At 40.0% G+C, this 23,725-nt stretch overlaps 1 protein-coding gene across 1 annotated transcript in view; it reads left to right on the top strand.

Annotated features, from left to right (window-relative positions):
- Window positions 1–20,910, top strand: part of LOC126263309 (dynein intermediate chain 2, ciliary) — a 196,700-nt gene extending 175,790 nt beyond the window's left edge. The window contains exon 9 of the mRNA XM_049960398.1: window positions 20,727–20,910. Coding sequence (XP_049816355.1) covers window positions 20,727–20,910 — 184 coding nt within the window. The remainder of the gene's footprint in view (window positions 1–20,726) is intronic.
- Window positions 20,911–23,725: the final 2,815 nt, after the last annotated feature.

Below are 23,725 nucleotides of genomic sequence, written 5' to 3'. Positions count from 1 at the left end.
TGTTAATCTCTTATAATTGCAGTCTGTTTTCTGGACGAATTTTGGATGACCTTTCTTTCCCTGTTCTATATCGTGGCTTCATTCAGAATTTTAGAGTTCATTCCAGTCAACACTGCCAGAAGCTTACTCTAAATCTACAAATACTATAAAAGTGGATTTACTTTTCTTCTAAGATAAGACATAGAGCCTGTATTGCCTTACATGTTCCAAAATTTCTCTGAAACCAAAACTGATCCTCTCCAAGGATGACCTCTACCAGTACATCTGTTCTCCCGTAAATAATTTATGTCAGTGTTTTGCAGCAATGACTTAGTAAACTGATAGTTCAGTAATACTCATATCTGTCAGCACCTGGCTTCTTTGGAATAGAAATTACTGCATTCTTCTTTATATCTGAAGATGTTTTGCCTGTCTCATATACCCTGCATACCATGTGAAATAGTTTTATCATGGCTGGTTTTCCCAAGGATCTCAGTAGTTCTGGGTGACTGTTGTCTACTCCAGGGATCTTGTTTCGACTTACGCATTTCAGTGCTCTATCAGGTTCATCTCGCAGTATCGCATCTCCCATCTCATCTGCATTTACTTCTTCTTAGCTTTCTACAATAGTGTCATCAAGTTCATTTTCCTTTTACAGCTCTTCATTCAGTTCCTTCCACCTTTCAGCTTTCCCTTCTTTGTACCGGCTTGCCATCTTAGCCCTTGATATTCATGCAGCTGCTTCTCTTTTGTCCAAAGTTCTTTTTAATTTTCGTATATTTTCTTTTCTTTACATTTTTATAAATTTGATGTTAATATTTTCATTCTCATGTGCCTTTCTAATATTTTCATTTTCATGTACTTTTCAGTTTTGAAGTTTCTGTGGAATATTTTACGTTGTGAAATTCACTGTTTCCATAGCAGCTGTGTCACATAAGTATTCTTCATAACAAACATACCTTAATTCTATGTAACATTACATTTTGTGCATACAATGAAGGCTTTCACAACAGGATTGGATGTATTAGTTGCTGGTGAGTCTTACGGGTTGTATGGCTGCAGCTCAAAAAATTTTTCACTTACTGGCAGTTCATCCAGAGCACTTTCCAGAAGAGAGCACATGTAATTTGTAAAACTAGACAGTGCCTATTTTACACAGTACAATACAACTCCAGTTAACTGAACTTGGGTCAACCAAAAATCTAGAATAAGAAAATGAACAGGATGTATGCAAACTTTGTCCACTCACAAAGTTTTGATAAAATCCACATAAACCATAAAAGACTTCAGTTGCTTTCTACTACATGGTGCTGGAAAATCTGAGACTGCTTTAATTTTATCATGATCTGCCAAGATTTCTTCCCCAGTAATTACATGACCTAAAACTTTTAGTTCAGGGACAGCAAATTTACATTTTTCGAGTTTCAGACTCATACCTTCTTGCCTAAATTTGTCACCTACCTGCTTCAACAATTCCAAATGCTCTTCCCAACTTGGTTCAGTTAGCAAAATTCCACTCCTGAATCTTTCTTTTATTTCCATTACTGGTTCTTTGGTGTATACATTGAACAACAGGGCGAAAAAGTATTACCTTGTCTTACACTCTTTTTAATCCAAGTATAACACTAACACAAACTAGAGTGTTTTCCTACCATATCCTGGCCAAGTACATATTCTAATGTTCTTATGAACTCAGCTACAGATGAGTTCAAACCAAAAGGTACTACACAGTATTGGTAATATCTACCAGTGTAATGAAAGGCAGTATATTTATGTGATTCTGGAGCTAAAGGTATCTCATGAAATCCAGAAGTTAAATCCCAACTAAACATAATCTGAATGTTTTTATATTTATGTAAAAGTTCATCAGTGTTTTCAGGGTGTTCTGTTTCTCTGCACAAATACTTCTCCAAATACCTAGAATAGAGAAACAATCTCACTCCACCATCTCTTATGACTGATGAGTTGTTCTATGAGCTAACACCTCTTTGATATCACACACTTCCATCTTATGCAACTCTTTCTCAAGTGCAGCTCTCTTAGCTATAGGTACACAATATGGTTTTTTAAAAAATGGTTGATGTGGTTTTAGCTGCAATGTACACTGATATCCTCTCACTCTACCTCTGGAACACTACTAAACACATCACTATACCGCCATAACAAAGATTCCAATGCCAATTTCTGATTATCAGTCAACCATTTTCCTTCTGAAATCTAGTGTCTACAAGTTCTTTAAATTCAGCTTCATCTGTGTCTAATCGTGGAATATCTTTAAGTAGAAATCCACTGTCTTTTAAACATTGATGCTATTTATTTTATCCTCCTCATAAGATATAGTTGACTTTATAAAATCAGTACAAATACAATCTCCATCAGGTGCATTGATGATCAGCTTCTATCCTCCCCAATCAAAACCTGCATTCACACTAACTATCCATGTCATGCCAAGGATAAGATCTTCACAGAGATCTTGAATTATTAAACATCAATTGCAAAAGTAACTAAAGCCTGACTTTACTATGTTTCCCAGTTTCACCTTTAATCTATACTCCAATTACAGGTAATTCTACATAGTCTTCATCATGTTTTAATTTTTTTACTTAATGAGTCAGACACTCCTGAAATTGGCTGCCTGTGTCAAAACACCTGCCTTCCCATGATCCTATTCTGACCTTGCAACTGAACTCGGCTCGATTACTACCTATTTTTCACGTGGCTCATCTGTAAAGGGGGTTGGTAGTAAACGGTTGCATTTGCACCCCTATTATTGAGTCTGATATTGGCTGGCTTTTGAAGAGCAGTGAATTGAACTATACACGTTCAGATTGAAACTTATTTATTCAAAAGAAACTCTTTAACGTTGTGGCCATGCATTTTTAAGTTCACAAATAATAATCGGTGCAATTCGTACACTGTTTGTCTCACACCCACACACTTTCACTTTGTTCCTTCGCATACCCTGGCGTCCATGCTTGCACTCGCCGCACTTTCCCGCTCCCAACTCACCACCACAACGGCCAACGACAAAAGACCCCGATTTTCCCACTCACATCCACAGTCCTGAGTCAGGTCACATGACACCACAGTAGTCAAAACAATTGCTAAACATGGCCACAATTTGTTTACAATATTTTATAATATTTAAATACTTAAATCTAAATACATTATATAATTTTACAAATTATCACCACACTTATATAATTCATTGCAATTAAAAGAAAACCAAAACACTATCCCACGGAACTACAACGTCCATCAAAACACAAACAAGTATTTTCCAGTCTATTTTGCCCAGCATATTATCTCTGCTGCCGTGCTTTAAATTTTAAATTACTTGAAAGAGTTCCATATTATCCCCTGTTACCTTACATACCCCCACTTCATGGTGACATTACCTTAGTAACGGCAACATGAAGTAGCACCAAATGGAGTGAACCCATATTACTTTATATATTAAACATTTTAATTATAACTATAATGGCACCAAAACTCGTAGAACAGTGTTATAGTGGTGAGTTAATCAGTGTATGTACTGTCATTAGGAAAACATACATACATAATCCAACAATGTATCCAACTCAAATATACAATTAGATAGTATCCTATTGAGCGACTGGGCAGGCAAAATAAATGCCCATGTTAGTCTATATGTAGGTTGCCCACTCACTGCACATTAACACTTCCACTTTTTACACAGTTGTTTCAGTAAGTTGCACGAAGTTGTTGTAACCAGATCCTTGTGTTCACAGGTTTATGCATTGGAATACAGTCTTTCCAAACTTGTCAGCCAACAGCACTGTGCTTCCTCTCATTAGCCAAGTCATCCTATCAAAATTTAATCAAATCCTCATAAATCTTGCCTAGACATACAGATCCACATTTCCCAGGAATCAGGCTATCCAAATCCTCCCTCGAACATCCTGTTTTCACTGATCAGTTCTTATTGAGGTTTGTACAAATGACAAACATGCACACAAATCAAACACAAACATGGCATAGTTAAATATATTCTATTTCACCCTTCAAATGTTCCCAGATCAGGACCTCCGACACTTCTACCCCCACGCACCAGTATCAACTCCAGGTGCCACAGATACATTAGAAATTTTAATAAAAATATCAACTATTTTTTAACAAACTATTTGCAGATTTCCTCCCTCCTATATTCTCCACATATTTATACAGAAATAGACTATATGCACAGTAGGTTTCAGTTCCCGTATGACTTTCAACAAGGCTTTTATCACACCCACACCAGTTGTGCAAATCCATTGGACAACAGATTCACTTATTGCAAATATATACAGTATAATGAAGTTTGTTGACCACCAACAATGGCATCGCAACATACACAGTAACATAAATAATACTCCAATTATAAATACACGTATACATAGCCCCCAATAATTTTTTTTAACTCGACAATAGTGTACATGGGAATCTCACTTCCTTAATCTTTATTCTTTTACCACATATTTTTTCAACTCCGTTACATTTCTCAGTCCAAATGGCTTTTTGGACACTGGATATACCAACCTATATGCATTAGGGTGTGGACAACCCATTATCTCAAAGGGTCCTTGGTATAATTCAAATAACTTTTTGATTTCGCCATCAATGTCACTGGATTTTTTCTTGTTCCTCACCAGCACCTTATCTCCCTCCTTGAACTTTGTTGTCTTATACCTTTCTCCATGCCTCCTCTGTCTCTGATGTCCTTTCTTTAACATTTGCTGTCTGGCCACCTGCATCTTCTCTTGACTTGTCAAGTCTTGAGATGGAGGAAAATCTATGTTTTCTGCTATTAGATTGTCAGGCTTGATATCTTTCATGAGCTCATAGGGTGAGAATCCTGTTGCACAACTCTTCACTGTGTTCATAAGATCCTCAAACACAGTTATATATTCTGCCCAAGTACTATGCTTTTTACTGCAATATGTCCTACATAGCCTACCCAGCTCCCTCATATACCTCTCAGCAGGGTTTCCCGCAGGGTGATACACTGAAATCCTTATATGCTTCATCCCAGATCTTTGCATAAACTTCCCCCACACACTAGATACAAATTGTGCTCCATTATCAGACAGAACATTCTCTGGTTTTATAACATTCACAAAGTAATCTTTCTCTAGCTTGTTAATTATATTCTGGCTAGTGACCTTTTTCAGTGGATACAGCCTTACAAACTTTGAGAATACATCAACAGCTAAAAGAACATACTTTACACCCCCTCGGCCTGTTGGCAGCCTCCCAAATAAATCAATAGCCAGCAGTTCACCATTTCTTTTAGGAACAATATTCTGCATCTCTCCTTGTACTGCAATAGTATTATACTTCACTTTTTGACATTTGTCACAAGAAGCCAACTGTCTCTTTACTCTCCTGGCCATGTTGTTAAAACTAACATAGTCCTGCAGTATTTCCAAACATTTTTGAGCCCCATAATGCCCATGGCTAAGGTGGATGTAATTTATTAATTTTTCCACATGCTCATCTGGAAAACATACCTTCCACTCCTCTTTGTCCAAATTTCTTCGTCTAAATAAAATACCTTTATAAATTCTATAATATTTAGCTATTTTTTCATGTTCTTTACTTCCAAAGATTGTTTTGATAAACTTCAAGGTTTGGTCCCCATTCTGAAGTCTCCTCATGTCCTTACAGATGGATCTGATTTCCTTCTCTCCACCCACTCCTTTCATATACAATATCTGTAGTTCTTTCTCGTCTCCATTCGCTTCATGTTCTTCTCCAATGAAAGGTAATCTTGATAAGGCATCAGCCACATTGTTGTCTGTGCCCTTAATATATCTTATCTCATAGTTAAACTGCTGCAAAAACATGGCCCATCTCATGAGTCTATTATTTAACAGCTTACATTCTTGCAAATAGCTCAGAGCCTTATGGTCTGTGTAAACAATCACTTTCCTACCTTCCACATATATCCTGAACTTCTGAAATCCAAAAACTATGGCTAACAGTTCCTTCTCTGAGATACCATACATCAATTCATGTTTGGACAGCATTCTGCTTGCAAAAGCGATTGCCCTGTGCTCGGTCTTCCCATCTACTACCCTCTCCTGAAATAGCACTGCCCCTATCCCATAATCTGAGCTGTCTGCCCCAATACAGAAAGGCAAAGACAAATCTGGATAGAACAAAATTTTGCTGTTTTTTAAGCTATTCTTGATGGCTTTAAATTCCTGGTCACAGTCAGATGTCCAGCACCAGGTTACACTTTTCTTTAATAGTCTACATAAGTTAGGTGAATTCAGGCTATAATCACTTATGTACTTCCTATAGAATGAACATAGTCCTATAAATGATTTCAATTGTTTCCTGTTCGTTGGCACCTTGCAGTCAACAATAGCCTTGATTTTCTCTTTATTGGGCAGAATGCCATCAGGAGTTAACTGATGACCGAGAAATAGTAATGTTGCTTGAAAAAATTCACACTTACTTAACTTTAGGGTCATCCCCCCTTTAGATATAGCCTTGAATACAGCCTCCAACAGCTGACAGTGCTCTTGCCAATTGCTACTCGTAATCAAAATGTCATCTACGTACACTGTCAATTTTCTCATTAGTTCATCACCCAACACATGACTTAAAGCCCTTACAAAGACTGCTACAGATATTGATAAACCAAATGGCACAACTGTAAACATATAAGTCCTGCCCTCAAATAAGAAAGCAGTGTACTTTCTGCTCTCTTCAGCCAATTGCACCTGCCAGAACCCTGAAGTCAAATCAACACTTGACAGAATTTTAACATTATAAAATTTTTGCAACAGCTCATCCATGTTCTCTGGCTGATCATTTTCTTTGACTATTATTTTATTTAGCTTTCTTGCATCCAGTACTATTCTTATAGAACCATCCCTCTTTTTCACCACTACTATTGGATTACAATACTCACTCCTCCCCATTTCCAGTATGCCCCACTTCAACATCATCTGTATCCTTGCCCTTACAGCCTCTCTATTAGCTATTGCTATAGGATAAGGTTTGGCCCTTATCACTTCATGTGGCAATACCCTCAAAACGTAACTGAAATCCACGACTTTTCCAGGTTTGTCAGAGAACACATGCTTATGCTTACACAATAAACCTGTAAGCTGCACCTTTTGTTCCTCATTTAAATGTCCCATTTCATTTACTTTGTCATGTATCTGCTGTTCAGTGCAGATCTCATCACCTACCTCTTCTAGCCTTTGTAAATGAGTAATTGTCTCACCTCCTTTTAATTCCCCTTTAAATTTTATTCTTCATCTATTTCCACCAGCATCAAATTCTACCACTCTGTCCTTTACAAAAATGCTACAGTCATACTTGTACAAGAAGTCCATACCCAAAATTACATTCAACGCCAAACCCTTCACCACAAAGCAACTAATATCAAAACAATACTCATTACTATTAAATTCCAGTAATACTTCCCTGCTGATGGGCTTGCTACTTGTCCCAGTTGCTGTCTTAATTTTGACTCCTGTAACTGGTAATTCTATTAATCCTAAACCTTTAATTTGCTGCCAGAAAAATTCAGAGATTGCAGATAAACTTGAGCCAGAGTCTAATAATGCTACATCTGCAACTCCTCCCACACTGATATCAATTATTGGCTGTATCACCTCTATTTATACTCTGTTCAGCCCTGATTCCTGTAATAAATCTCTTTCTACTTCACTCCTGCTTTCGTCTTGCATAATGCAAATATCTTTAGGTCTTTCTCCAAAACATACATCAGTATCCCCTTCAAACAGATCCTTAATAGCAAACTCAACATTCTCTTCTTCACTTAATTCTTCCAATTTTCTGGCAATTTTAAATTTTATTTTACCCCGTTCTTCAGGCATCAAAGCTTTATGTAATTTTGCATAGGACACCCAATCACTCAAATCATAATCAGCCTCCTCCTTTCCTAACCATCCACAATTAACATCTTTGAGGCTTGCATCATCAGTTAAGAAAACATAGGTTTCAATTTTATCTTCTGGGCAACCTACAGCAACATTCTCCATATCATTACGCATTTCCATATCCACACTGAAGTCATTATCACTACCACAGTTAACACCTGCACCCACAAGCACAGTAACCTTATCAGTAGGTAATTTACCAGCATTTTCCACATTGTCAAATACACCACTCATATTAGCCTTTACATCACACTGAATAACCCTCTCCTCACCTTTTCCACAATTCTCCATACTATTTCCAATAGACATCTCTACCCATTCATCACACCAATTATTACTGTGAACATTGCCCCTTAATTCCATATCCACTTCTGTTCCCCCTTTTGATGAAACTACCTCTGTCTCTGATCTTTCAATGAATTTTGCTGCACACAAACCAATATTGTCCTCCCCTGCTTGTAATTTCTCTTCCCTTTTAAACATGTCATCAATGTAAAACTCACACTGTTCATTGCTGATATTAGCCTTGTTCCCTTTTTTCCTCTTATACCTTTTATCTGTATTTCTATAATTGTTAAAACCCCCCCATAGATTTTCATTTCCTAAGACAGCATCCATATGACATATCCCAATTTCCCTATTCTCCTTGCTGACTTTATTACTCATCCCATCATGTCCTTGTCTGGCCCTGTTCACATAATTACCAGCCCCCCTGCGGACCTTAAGTGAGGCATCAATTAGTTTTTTGATTGCCTACCCTGTCCATTTGCATCTGGCATTCCTACTCTCATACCTTCTCTATCACTCCTCATCTGATCAAAATTGTCTCTTCTCCCTCCAAAATTTCTGTTATACCTTTGTGGCGTGCTTCTCCAATCTCTATCCTGATTACTTCTATCTTCTCTCCACCTGTTATGGTTATTACTGTATTCATAATTAATACTGTTTCCCCTTTCATGATACCTTCCACTCTCCCTATGTTCCATGTATTTAGGTCTGTAGCACAATGCCCTGTCCATATTATCCACAAAATTAAGAAATTCTTTCACTGAATCTGTTGCACTGTGAATCAAATCCCATTGCAAATGCTCTGGTAATCTTCTCTTTAGTGTAGATATTTCTGTTAATACGCCCAGTGGCCTATCCAGATGATTTAATTTATTCAGTTCTCTAACACAGAACTCTCTCATACTTTCCTTTCCACTCTTGTAACTGGATCCATTCAAAAAATCGTTTTGCAATCTTAATTGTTTTGCTTGGCCCCAGTATTTGCTCAAGAACAGGTTTTCGAAAGTTTTAAAATCACAAAATTTATCATCGTTTTGGTTTGCCCATGTTTGAGCTCCCCCTTCCAACTGCCTCTTAACATATTTAATTTTTGCCTGCTCACTCATCCCTGTCACAAAGTTATCCTTACACGCAGCTAAAAAGTCAACTGCATGGTATTTACTCTCCCCATTAAAAGGTTTTGACTGAAATCCATGCCCCAGAGGATATCCCAACAATAAATTTCCATTTCCTGCTGCCACAGTATTAACTGTTTCCCTCAAGACATTTATTTCCCCTTCTAATTCCTTCTTATTGTCAGTAATTCCCTTATGGCAATCCAGCACTCCTATCTTAATGGATTCAATGTCTGCCTCTGTTTGTCTTTGAAATAATGTGCATTTCTGTTCCTGTACCTGAATCTGCCCCACAAGATTACTTTACACAGTGTCCACCTTGGCTACTAGGCCTCTTTCAACCTCATCAACTCTCTCAATAATTCCCTCAACAATTTTAACTGTGTTTTCAACTTTATCTGTAATTTGAGTGAATTTGAGATCTAGCTGATCAAATTTTTCACTCACTGTCTTTATTTTATCACTAAGTCTTAATTCCATATCCCCTATTTTCGAATCCATTTCTCCAACTATTGCAGTTTTTATATTCCCTATTTTCGAGTCTATTTCTCCTAATTTACTAGTAAGTTTTACAAAAAATGTGCTGAGGTCACTTCCTGGTATCCAGCCTATTTCTTTTGGCATGCTAGGGCTACTACAGGTACTCCTAACATCCACTGACTCGCCTTCACTTTGAGATTCACGCGTCTCATCGGCCATGGCTAATGAAAGGACACAATTTTTCAATGTAGCTACTGACTGTACTTATCTTTTAAATCCCCATGTGACGCGACGTCTGCAGTGAGCTCCGCGGCACAGCTATGCAATGAATCTTAATCGGCGGCGTGGACACACAGCAAACTCAATCAGGAGCGAGAACATGTTGCGTAGGCCCCTGGCAGCATGTAGTAGTGTTGGTCGGTGGCACGGACGACGGCGTTGATCGTCGGCAGCAAGCGGATACAGCTTCGACTGCTTTACCCGTAGCAACACATGGACGTGGCACGGACGACGGTTTCTTCTCGCGGCAGCACGTATCGCGGCACGGACGACTGTTTTACCCGTGGCAACACGTGGATACGGCAAGCACGGCGGTTTTTACCCGCGGCAACACGTGGTCGACTCATTAGACTGTGTAACTGACTGCTTCACAATCGTGGTGGCCTTATATCGGCGTAACCACGGGGCAGCGCTATCTTGTCTAGCACAAACACTCCGGTACTCCTAATGCACCGATTTAGCTCAGAGCCCCCACACTGACTGTTCAAAAGCCTAACATCAGACGGACATTCGATTCCGAAATACTATGGAATATGGAAGAAAGTCCTATCCCGGCTGAGCCCCCAATTGCAACTGAACTCGGCTCGATTACTACCTATTTTTCACGTGGCTCATCTGTAAAGGGGGTTGGTTTAATGAACGGACAACGAACTTCAGTACATTTATCAGTCTTGACATCCTCATGTGACAGGTCATCTTCTATCTCTTCAAAACTAAAGCCTCTAAAATCATTATTATTCTTACCATTTTCATTGCCTTGACACACTTTCATTAAATTAACACTGACATCATTATCACTGTCACTGACAATTTCATCAATCCATAAGTACTTACCTGTTTCATTTAGATCAACACTGTGGTACTTGTCTTTAAGTTGTTTTACAACCACATGTTTAAATTTTGCCACCATTCTGGATACAAAGTTAAACACAGGTTTTTTATCATGATTGTAATGCTTTCATCTCTCTCAATAGATACAGATTCAGATTCTTTATTGGTCATTCAGCATTATTACATCCAATAGACTTCGTCAGTTCACTTAACCTATTAATTTTACAAAATAAATTTTTACATATTTAAGTTGATATTGGGCATTTCTAAAAATTCTTCTAATGAATAGAATGGATTAGTTAACAAGAAGTTATGAACATTGTCTTTAAATAATTTGTCAGGCTTGATTGACCCATTTTAGACAATTTGTTATATATTTTAATTTCCATATACTTATGACTAGGCCGGCTGGGGTGGCCGAGCGGTTCTAGGCGTTACAGTCTGGAACCGCGCGACCGCTACGGTCGCAGGTTTGAATCCTGCCTCGGGCATGAATGTATGTGCTGCTTAGGTTAGTTAGGTTTAAGTAGTTCTAAGTTCTAGGGGACTGATGACCTGAGCAGTTAAGTCCCATAGTGCTCAGAGCCATTTGAACCCAACTTATGACTATTGTTAGTTGTAGCTAATCTATTTTGTGGCAACAGCAGAGAAGTACACGTTCTTGTATAGTAGTCATGCCTTTCATTTGTTACACTTAAATTAGGTAGTTCAGCAAGTATGTAGTTAACACTATCAAGAATATATAAATTAATAACTGTTAAAATTCTGTATTCAATGAACAATGGTTTACAATGTGTTCTATTATCTCCCTTAGCCATTACTCTGATTGCTTTCTTCTGGATCACCATAATTTCATTTATTTTTCTGCTGTTTCCCCAGAGTATTAACCCATACCTTAAAACAGATTGAAAAAAGGCAAAGTACACTGTCCTTACGTATTCAGATGTCACACAACACATCAGTCTCTTCAACAAATATATAACTCTTGACAACCTAACCACTATGTGATCAACATGAGAGTTCCATGTTAGACTGTTGTCAAGTACAATACCTAAAAACTTTGCCTTTTGTTTTTCTATTTTTGTAGTCTTTGATAGACTGAACCACATATTCTGGGTCTTTTCCTCATTTAATAGCAGACCATTGGCATTAAACCATGAAGTTGCATTTTCTTTTGCCAATTTCATATCACTTACAAGGTTATCAAGTACATGGTCTACAGATAAAAAAGTTGTGTCATCTGCATACATTTATGTCTTTACATCTATATTTCCTGGTAAGTCACTTATGTGTACAAGGAAAAGAAGTGGTCCCAATTTAGATCCCTGTGGCACTCCGTGTTGAACCTCGAGTATGTTTGACAGATGACTTCCTGCAGAAAATCTACAGAATGTACACTACCTCCATCTGAAAAGTTTTTCACTAGAATGTTGCAAAACGGGGTACCAACATTGTTCACAAGATTTCTACCAACTACATCATTAGACAATTCCTCAACTTTTTACACAAAACCGAAGCACTACTTTAAAGGGTGCTCATTCTGTTGTTACTTAATTTTACATTTTCTGTGAATTTTCTGTCTACTGTTTTCACATGTTCAATAAAACTACTTTCAACAAGTGCCAGTTTGGTGCCAACATTAGTTTTTAAAGTCAAAATTTGACAATTTACATTTTTGTCAATGATTCTTATTTCTAAATGCACTTTTTCAAAAGCAATTTTTTTTAATTTATTTTTATAAATTCAGTGATCTCATCTTTGACAATTTTAACTTCATAATTAAATTTAAGTTAAATTTCTTTTATTTTGGACTCCAAAGACTCTACTCGGCCATCTAATCTGTCAATTTTTTGTTTGATATCATTAAATTGAGCTGTATTTTTGCTGACACAATCAAACAATGCTCCTGTTGAATGACCAATTTCTGTGAACTGATTCTTATTATCACTGCTCATTTCTGTGAACTGAATCTTATTATCTTGTTTATGATTTTCGTGTTACTTATTTATTTTTGCAAACTTGTAATTGCTCATTTTTATTAACAATGACAGCATTGTATTAATGTCATTATTATCATCTCGTTTTAATTCATCAGTTTGTTTTTCCTGTATTGCCATTTTGTCAGTAAAGCTGTCCTGTTCTTGTTTCATGACACTACTTAAGTCTCCCATGCCTATATTATTCTCTATTGATCCAGATTCTTCAGTGACTATCATTGTAAACAATTATACAATGAAACATTTCACCAAAAAATAAATAAAGAAAATATTTCCGGTACTTACTTTTGTTGTTGGATGTCAACGTTGTTAATCGTTCACCGCACTTTTTATTTTTTTCTTCCTGTTTGTGAACTCCTTTTTTGCTGTTATTGTTGCTGTTTCATATCTATGATTCCTACCTGGCTAAATGTTCACATAAAATTTTCACAATATCTTTTAATCTACAAGAAGAAAAATAGTCCAACTTAGTATTCACATTTTACTTTCAGAACATCATGGACGATGCCGTCATATTCTGACTGTCCCCACCCTGTTTTTGCCTAATGTTACTGATGTTTGGAGTAAGTTAGTAATTTGGGCAGCTGGTCACATTTTCGCAGCACTTGCCACACTGAGATAGTGACACACTGCAGTGAATGACAGTGACAGTCAAATTTTAATAACCAGTTCTGTTAAATATCATCTTTTTTGTTGCTCTTCTTTGTTGTATGCTGATGGATCATTGTTCTCTTCCTTTCTGTGGTTATCTTCCTATAATTGTCGAGAGGGTAATTGGGTTACTGCCTTAATAACAACGAGAAATTTGGTGGACTCTCTGCAGAATTATGCGTATATTTTCAGTCCTCTCACTTCACGATACAAATCAATAAAACCACATAATTCGTTCTCCATCCTCGCACTTCAGACTCTTACAACGAACAGCCCAAAAGAACAAAACTTTTCCTTTAACAACATGTAACAGAGAAATTACTATCATATATCGATCCAATTATGCAAAATAATCTTTGGGATATACATTTCATAAATAAAATAGGACTAATAGTCTATCTTTTTTGAGAAGTTCGTAATAATCATTGTAGTTACATTAAGTATTTATAAACACTGACATTTAAACATTTTCACATAGCTTTGTAGCAGTGGATTTTTGGTTTTTACTTCTTCACTGTGGTATCATTCACTTCATATGATCCAAGATTGGGTAGTACATTTGTCTTACTATAACCAGTTTTATTACGTGGCGTCTATTTCCACTTGTGAGCAATGTGCACTGATGAGTAGCCTGACTACACTTTTACTGTCAAGTCGAGACATCAAGATCAAGTCTGGAAATTGCACTGACTGGTGAGCTGCTGGACGATGTCCTATGAAGACTGGTCAATGGAGGAATACAGGGAAGTTGTGTGGTATCATGTCACTCACAGATGAGAGATAGTACCTGTCGTGTCCTCTGGATGTGGCGCCCTAAAATACTGCAGCAGCTGATGCAGCCAGAATGGGCTGTGGTTGCATTGCAGGCACCTTGACAAGGCAGCAATCTGCAGCCCTCTGTTGTGTGGTGTGTGGCTGGGTTGTAATGCACCAGCCATACACCGCAGAACCTCCTACCTAGGTATGTCCACCCTCGGCACGGATAGCAGCACTGACATATCGTGGCATGGAAGCAATGAGGCCTTGGTAGGAGGACGGGAATAAGCTCTGGTGCCACATTCAATCACATCCCAGATGTCTTTGACTGGGTTCAGATCTGGCAAGTTGAGGGGTCGGCACATCAATTGGACCTGCCACTGTGTTCCTCAAACCACTCCATCACACTCCTGGCCTTATGACATGGTGCATTATCTTGTTGATAAGTGTCACTGCTGTCAGGAAACATGATCATCATGAAAGGCTGTATATGGTTTGCAACAAGTGTATGATATTCCTTGGCCATCATAGTGCCTTGCACAAGCTCCACTGAACCCATGGATTCCCAAGTGAATGTTCCCCCCATAACATAATAGAGCCACAACCAGCTTGTCTCTTTTCCACAGTGCGGGTATCAAGGAGCATTTCCCCTGGAAGATGGTGGATTTGCGCCCTCCCATCGGCACGATGATGAGGGTATCGGGATTCATCAGACCATGCAACGCTCTGCCACCGTGTCAATGTCCGGTGCCGATGATCATTTGCCCATTACAGTTATAGTTGCCAATGTCATGTGTTAATATTGGCACATGCACAGCGCCGTCGGATGTGGAGGCCCATCGTTACAAGTGTTCAGTGCACTGTGCATTCAGACACACTTGTATTCTGCCCACCATTAAAGTCTGATGTTAGTCCCACCTCAGTTCACTGCCTGTACTTTTTTACCAGTCTGCACAGTCTACAACGTCCGAAGTCTGTAATGAGGGTTGGCTGCCCAATCCCACAACATCTGGACATGGTTTCACCTTGATTTTACCACATGTTGAGAACATTCACCACAGCACTTGAACACCCAGCAAGTCATGCAGTTTCCAAAATGCTCTTGCTGAGCCTCCATGCCATCACAATCTCCCCTCAGTCAAACTCAGATAGATTGTGTGCCTTCCCCATTCTACACATGGGATAGCATTCTCACTGATACTACATGCACTGTGTGTGTGTGTGTCTGACTAGCACTCAATCCTCGTCGGGTGATTCTGCTATTGCCAGAATGCCTTTATATCAATAGTAGGTCAGTGGTCATAATGTTCTGGCTGATTATTGTATGTTGTTGTTGTTGTGGTCTTCAGTCCTGAGACTGGTTTGATGCAGCTCTCCATGCTACTCTATCCTGTGCAAGCCCCTTCATCTCCCAGTACCTACTGCAGCCTACATCCTTCTGAATCTGCTTAGTGTATTCAACTCTTGGTCTCCCTCTACGATTTTTACCCTCCATGCTGCCCTCCAGTACTTAATTGGTGATCCCTTGATGCCTCAGAACATGTCCTACCAACTGATCTTCTCCCCAATTCTATTCAATACCTCTTCATTAGTTATGTGATCTACCCATCTAATCTTCAGCATTCTTCTGTAGCACCACATTTCGAAAGCTTCTATTCTCTTCTTGTCTAAACTATTTATCGTCCATGTTTCACTTCCATACATGGCTACACTCCATACAAATACTTTCAGAAACAACTTGCTGACACTTGAATCAATACTCATGTTAACAAATTTCTCTTCTTCAGAAACGCTTTCCTTGCCATTGCCAGTCTACATTTTATATCCTCTCTACTTCGACCATCATCAGTTATTTTGCTCCCCAAATAGTAAAACTCCTTTACTACTTTAAGTGTCTCATTTCCTAATCTAATTCCCGCAGCATCACCCAACTTAATTCGACTACATTCCATTATCCACATTTTGCTTTTGTTGATATTCAACTTATACCCTCCTTTCAAGACACTGTCCATTCCATTCAACTGCTCTTCCAAGTCCTTTGCTGTCTCTGACAGAATTACAATGTCATCGGTGAACCTCAACGTTTTTATTTCTTCTCCATGGATTTTAATACCAACTCCAAACTTTTCTTTCATTTCATTTACTGCTTGCTCAATATACAGATTGAATAGCATCGGTGAGAGGCTACAACCCTGTCTCACTCCCTTCCCAACCACTGCTTCCCTTTCATGTCCCTCGACTCTTATAACTGCTATCTGCTTTCTATACAAATTGTAAATAGGCTTTCGCTCCCTGTATTTTACCCCTGCCACCCTTAGAATTTGAAAGAGAGTATTCCAGTCAACATTGTCAAAAGCTTTCTCTAAGTCTACAAATGCTAGAAATGTAGGTTTGCCTTTCCTTAATCTATTTTCTAAGATAAGTCGTAGGGTCAGTATTGCCTCACGTGTTCCAACATTTCTGCGGAATCCAAACTGATCTTCACCGAGGTCGGCTTCTACCAGTTTTTCCATTATTGTACACCAAGAGGAAATATTTATGATATGCACATAGAGGAATACTGATATTAAGTATCAGTATTTTACTGGATGTGAAGGACTGATGTGAAAGTGATGACAGAGATTTTAAGAAGTCTGATAATTATTTCTTGTTTATAAAACAATAAGAAGGGATGAGAAAGTTAGTCAAAAGCAAATACACTGCTGTAAAAAAAATAGTTCATCTGGAAATATGATGTCGATTTTAATCCAATGACAGGATCTGCCACCTGGGGAGATAGTAGATGTAATGATAATGTTTTCATCCATGTCCACCAACAGAAGCATAGTGGCATAGCTACCACAGTGCCATCTGTCTACCCTGTAATAGGGAACGCTCAGAACAAGAAAGCTCAGTGTGATGCAAACGTGTGAAGCAAGTGGGCAACCATGCCATGGAGATGCATTAATGCTTCCTACAGCTGACTGAGTGACTTTGAAAGCAGTTAAATTTTGGCCTTCTGAATGGTAGGATAGCTGTTTCAGAGAATTGCCACACAAGTTGGACATGCTGCGTCATTTGTGCAATGATGCAGGTATCAGGAGTCACATGAACACTCTCGTAGACACCCGCCAGGACTGTTGTATTGTAAGGGCAGCAATGGAGAATCGTACGGCTACCACAGCACACGTAAGAGGGATTTGTGCTTAGATGTGTCAACGTGACTGGTTGAAAACCAGTTATGTGCAGTGGGACTATGAGCACGCATATCTCTAGCCCATCTTCCACTCGTGCCCCAGCGTCAACATACGTGGCTCGACTGGTGGCATCAGAGGATCACTTGGAAGATGGAATAGCACGCCATGGTCATCAGCGATGAAAGCAGATTTTTCTTGCATGCAATTGGTGGTCATTTGCATGTACAATGTAGATATGTTGTCCAAGACAAACTGGCCCCACCCCAGGTGCTATGGTCTGGGGTGCAACAAGCTACAACTCTCATTCACCTTTGGTGTTTCTGGTGAGGATGCTAACCAGCAGTTGATGTGTGCAGAATGTTGTTAGATCTGTCATTTTGCTGCTCTTGTAACAGGAAAGTGATATTTTGTTCCATCAGGGTAATGCTTGCCCACACATTACCTTTGGAACTCAATGTGCTCTGCAAGACGTGGAGCAGCTTCCCTGGCCAGTGCAATTGCAGAATGTCTCCAATCGAGCATGCGTGTGATATCGTGAGGCAAGAAGTGATTCATACAATTTGTCGACCGAGAACTCTTACAAAACTACATGAACATGTCGAGCAGGCATGGCACAATACATCCCAGGACAATATCACCATCTGTACAATCGATAGGTTGACAGAGTCGGCACCTGCATTGCTGCCTGTGGAGGCTACACCACAAACTAGTATAGGTGTTTCAGCATGGGTTGATATGTGGTACCACAGAACCATTTGCGCTATTGATCTGTAAATGTAATCACATCATGTACTCCATATACACTGTTCCAACAATAAATCTTGGGTGGATTGGAAACTTCTAAAAGTGTGGATTAATTTTTTTCTTGCAGTGTAATATTTCATTACGTAAGGCATTAAAATGTGTTGATCCCTCACAGAGTTCATATATGCATTGTAAGTGATGGGTCGTTGTTGTGTTCAGATATTTAATGCAATGGTGTTTACTAAATGTCAACACTTCGTCTCTGCTTTTGAATATGCACTCTAGCTAAACCCGAAGTGTTTTTGGGTGCTAGCAAGTTTGTCTTTGACCAGGTGTTCAAATCAGTATCCTGCGATACTCTTCACTTCTGAGATAAAAATCAAGCATATTTAATGCTTTACTATGACAGGAAACTGTGTTGGTGCACTGTAGCTAAGTATGTGTGTCTGTTTGTTCTCAAGGAGAATACAAGCCCATAACTGAGCTATCATTTCAAGTTCTTTTTTATATGCCTATTTACCACTCAGTGTCCCACTACGTAGTATTTATTTTTATTCATTCGGTTATTTGCCTTTATCAACAGCCAATGCACACTAAAATTAACAGTTGTTAGTTGTTTTGTTGAATATACAGACATAAGCTTAAAATAATTATTTGTTGAGATGCCGTGTCACAGACCGGCACAGAAAAAGACTGCTATACATGTGAAATTTTGGCCAAAAGGCCTTATTCTAACATAGAAAACACAAACACATTGACACAGCACAACTCACACACACGTGACCACTGTCTCTGGCCACTTAGACCAGACTGTGAGCAACTGCGCCTGATGGGAGAAGCAGTCTGAGTGGTGGAGGTGAGGAGGAGGCCGGGTCTGGGAGGGGGAGGAATAACAGGCTAAGGGTGGTGGATGATAAAATGCTACTTGAGCTCCCACAAGCAGCACTAAACCCTTCTCCACCACTACCCTACTATCCCTGCCACTCCCCACCCTCTTACCCCCACCACCCAGACTGCTTCTCCCATCAGGTGCAGTTGCTTGTAGTCCGGTCTCAGTGTCCAGAGACAGTGGTCATGCATGTGGGAATTGCACTTCCATGAATGTAATGTGTGTATTTACTATGTTAGAATAAAGCAATTTGGCCAAAAGCTCACACATATAGCAGCCCCCCCCCTCTCTCTCTCTCTCTCTCTCTCTCTCTCTCTCTCTCTCTCTCTCTCTCTCTCTCTCTCTCTCTCTACCTGTCTGTGACTCAACATCTCCTCTATATAGTGACAGCAACCTATCCTTTTCATAATATTGTTGTTATTCCATCCTGGTTTTTCCATTGTTTAATAATTATTTGTTTTTTAATGTCCTTCTTGACTTGTTCCCGATCCCTGAGAGGTCTACTTCATAATGCTTTGTTCAGAACATGCTATGTGAATAAACAAGTGTAATAAAGAAAACAAAAAGCACATAGAATGTGTGAACAGCAAAGGAAATGTAACAGAGAACTGATGAAAAAATACTTTACCTTTTAATTTTAGATCCATTTGTTTATGGATAAAGTAATTTATTAGCTTAACCTGAGGCATGACTAGGGAAGGACCATACTGTGTCTGGACAGAAACATCCCAATTATATAGCCCCCAATATATGAACAAGAAGAAAATATGGACATAGATTATGTCTTGTATATGTCAGCACTCTATACACAATTAATATTTAAGTGTTTATATTATGTTCTTGCCACAGTGGATACACTGGTTCCCATGAGATCGCCGAAGTTAAGTGCTGTCGGGTGTGGTTGGCACTTAGATGGGTGACCATCCAGGCTGCCATGCGCTGTTGCCATTTTTCGGGGTGCACTCAGCCTCATGATGCCAATTGAGGAGCTACTCGACCAAACAGTAGCGTCTTCGGTCAAGAATACCATCATAACGACCAGGAGAGCCGTGTGCTGACCCCATGCCCCTCCTATCCGCATCCTCCACTGAGGATGACACAGCGGTCGGATGGTCCCAGTAGGCCACTCATGGCCTGGAGACGGAGTGCTTTTTTATGTGTCAGTAGAACCTATTATCGAGAAAATGCACTCCAAGATGCAATATGTGTTAAGAATAGGCTGCTCATAGCTTTTGAACTGTTTTACATCCCTTCTTTTCCTTTTATCAGTGCCCCTTTTTCCATTTTAATTCTGGAAGAATCATGAACCTGAGAACATAGTTTCTATTACTTTTTGTGTTTTTTTTGTACATCTGTTTTTACATGGTAAAGAAACATTGCCATCGGTAGTGGCATAAACTGAACTACAATTTGTGACCAGCTTTCAACATATTACATAACTACATGATTTTCTCAATTTTTTTCAATCTGATTTTAGCAATTTGATGCAACAGCTATCTCTGAAATTGATGAGAACTGAAATAATATTTGTTAAATGCATTCACATTTGCGAACTCCTTAGAAATCAATACCAGGCTAAAAATGTGATGTTGCAACAGTATTTTATTTTTTGTTTTCAGGGGTTGTATAACTAGTCTGAAACTGTCCCCAAATCTCCGTAAAAAAGTGAAGCCACCAAAAAAAGGTCCACAGTATGAGCCTAGAGAACTGGAAATCATGAAGTTGGAGAAATTACTGGCACTTGTCCGAGAGCCTCAAACACAAAAACCTTGTACTAATATTGTGGAGCCAAAGGAAGGATAATAAGGTAAAATTTACCTTTTCATTTTCAATTATTTTTTTCGTAAAGCCATATATATCACATTACAATGTTGAATAGCGATTTGGTCTGTCATAATTAACTATTAACATAATTATATCTAAAAACACAGATGTGTGACTTACCGAACGAAAGTGCTGGCAGGTCGATAGACACACAAACAAACACAAACATACACACGAAATTCAAGCTTTTGCAACCAACGGTTGCTTCATCAGCAAAGAGGGAAGGAGAGGGAAAGACGAAAGGATGTGGGTTTTAAGGGAGAGGGTAAGGAGTCATTCCAATCCTGGGAGCGAAAAGACTTACCTTAGGGGGAAAAAGGACAGGTATACACTCGCACACACACACACACATCCATCCACACATACACAGACACAATCAGACATTTGTAAAGGCCACGTGGAATGTTTCCTTTCCCTCTGTTATATATATATATATATATATATATATATATATATATATATATATATATATAATCTGTTACCCCCAGAAACCATCCTTGTAACCATTGATAAATCTGTTACCCCCGGAAACCATCCTTGTAACCATTGATATCCCGATGTCCAGGCAGAGCTTCAAGGAATCCTCAGAACCTTAGGCCCCCTGCAAAACCTTTCACCTGACTCCATCAACCCCCTGACCCCACCGACACCCCACACCCCTACCTTCTACCTTCTTCCTAAAATCCACAAACCCAATCATCCCGGCCGCCCCATTGTAGCTGGTGACCAAGCCCCCACAGAACATATCTCTGCCTACGTAGATCAACACCTTCAACCCATTACATGCAGTCTCCCATCCTTCATCAAAGACACCAACCACTTTCTCGAACGCCTGGAATCCTTACCCAATCTGTTACCCCCGGAAACCATCCTTGTAACCATTGATTCCCGATGTCCAGGCAGAGCTTCAAGGAATCCTCAGAACCTTAGGCCCCCTGCAAAACCTTTCACCTGACTCCATCAACCTCCTGACCTTACCGACACCCTGCACCCCTACCTTCTACCTTCTTCCTAAAATCCACAAACCCAATCATCCCGGCCGCCCCATTGTAGCTGGTTACCAAGCCCCCACAGAAAGTATCTCTGCCTACGTAGATCAACACCTTCAACCCATTACATGCAGCCTCCTATCCTTCATCAAAGACACCAACCACTTTCTCGAACGCCTGGAATCCTTACCCAATCTGTTACCCCCGGAAACCATCCTTGTAACCATTGATCCACTTCCTTATACACAAATATTCCGCACGTCCAGGGCCTCGCTGCGATGGAGCACTTCCTTTCACGCCGATCACCTGCCACCCTACCTAAAACCTCTTTCCTCATCACCTTAGCCAGCTTCATCTTGACCCACAACTTCTTCACTTTTGAAGGCCAGACATACCAACAATTAAAGGGAACAGCCATGGGTGCCAGGATGGCCCCCTCGTACGCCAACCTATTCATGGGTCGCTTAGAGGAAGCCTTCTTGGTTACCCAGGCCTGCCAACCCAAAGTTTGGTACAGATTTATTGATGACATCTTCATGATCTGGACTCACAGTGAAGAAGAACTTCAGAATTTCCTCTCCAACCTCAATTCCTTTGGTTCCATCAGATTCACCTGGTCCTACTCCAAATCCCATGCCACATTCCTTGACGTTGACCTCCACCTGTCCAATGGCCAGCATCACACGTCCGTCCACATCAAACCCACCAACAAGCAACAGTACCTGCATTATGACAGCTGCCACCCATTCCACATCAAAGGGTCCCTTCCCTACAGCCTAGGTCTTTGTGGCAAACGAATCTGCTCCAGTCCGGAATCCCTGAACCATTACACCAACAACCTGACAACAGCTTTCGCATCTCGCAACTACCCTCCCGACCTGGTACAGAAGCAAATAACCAGAGTCACTTCCTCATCCCCTCGAACCCAGAATCCCCCACAGAAGAACCACAAAAGTGCCCCACTTGTGACAGGATACTTTCCGGGACTGGACCAGACTCTGAATGTGGCTCTCCAGCAGGGATACGACTTCCTCAAATCCTGCCCTGAAATGAGATTCATCCTTCATGAAATCCTCCCCACTCCACCAAGAGTGTCTTTCCGCCGTCCACCTAACCTTCGTAACCTGTTAGTTCATCCCTATGAAATCCCCAAACCACCTTCCCTACCCTCTGGCTCCTACCCTTGTAACCGCCCCCGGTGTAAAACCTGTCCCATGCACCCTCCCACCACCACCTACTCCAGTCCTGTAACCCAGAAGGTGTACACGATCAAAGGCAGAGCCACATGTGAAAGCACCCACGTGATTTACCAACTGACCTGCCTACACTGTGATGCATTCTATGTGGGAATGACCAGCAACAAACTGTCCATTCGCATGAATGGACACAGGCAGACAGTGTTTGTTGGTAATGAGGATCACCCTGTGGCTAAACATGCGTTGGTGCACAGCCAGCACATCTTGGCACAGTGTTACACCGTCCGGGTTATCTGGATACTTCCCACCAACACCAACCTATCCGAACTCCGGAGATGGGAACTTGCTCTTCAATATATCTTCTCTTCCCGTTACCCACCAGGCCTCAATCTCCGCTAATTTCAAGTTGCCACCACTCATACCTCACCTGTCATTCAACATCATCTTTGCCTCTTCACTTCCGCCTCGACTGACATCTCTGCCCAAACCCTTTGTCTTTAAATATGTCTGCTTGTGTCTGTATATGTGTGGATGGATGTGTGCGTGTGTGCGAGTGTGTACCTGTCCTTTTTTCCCCCTAGGGTGGGTCTTTCCGCTCCCGGGATTGGG

This window comes from Schistocerca nitens, chromosome 6, assembly GCF_023898315.1.
Source record: "Schistocerca nitens isolate TAMUIC-IGC-003100 chromosome 6, iqSchNite1.1, whole genome shotgun sequence".
NCBI classification, from domain to species: domain Eukaryota; kingdom Metazoa; phylum Arthropoda; class Insecta; order Orthoptera; family Acrididae; genus Schistocerca; species Schistocerca nitens.
This window is presented reverse-complemented; position numbering and strand designations above follow the sequence as displayed.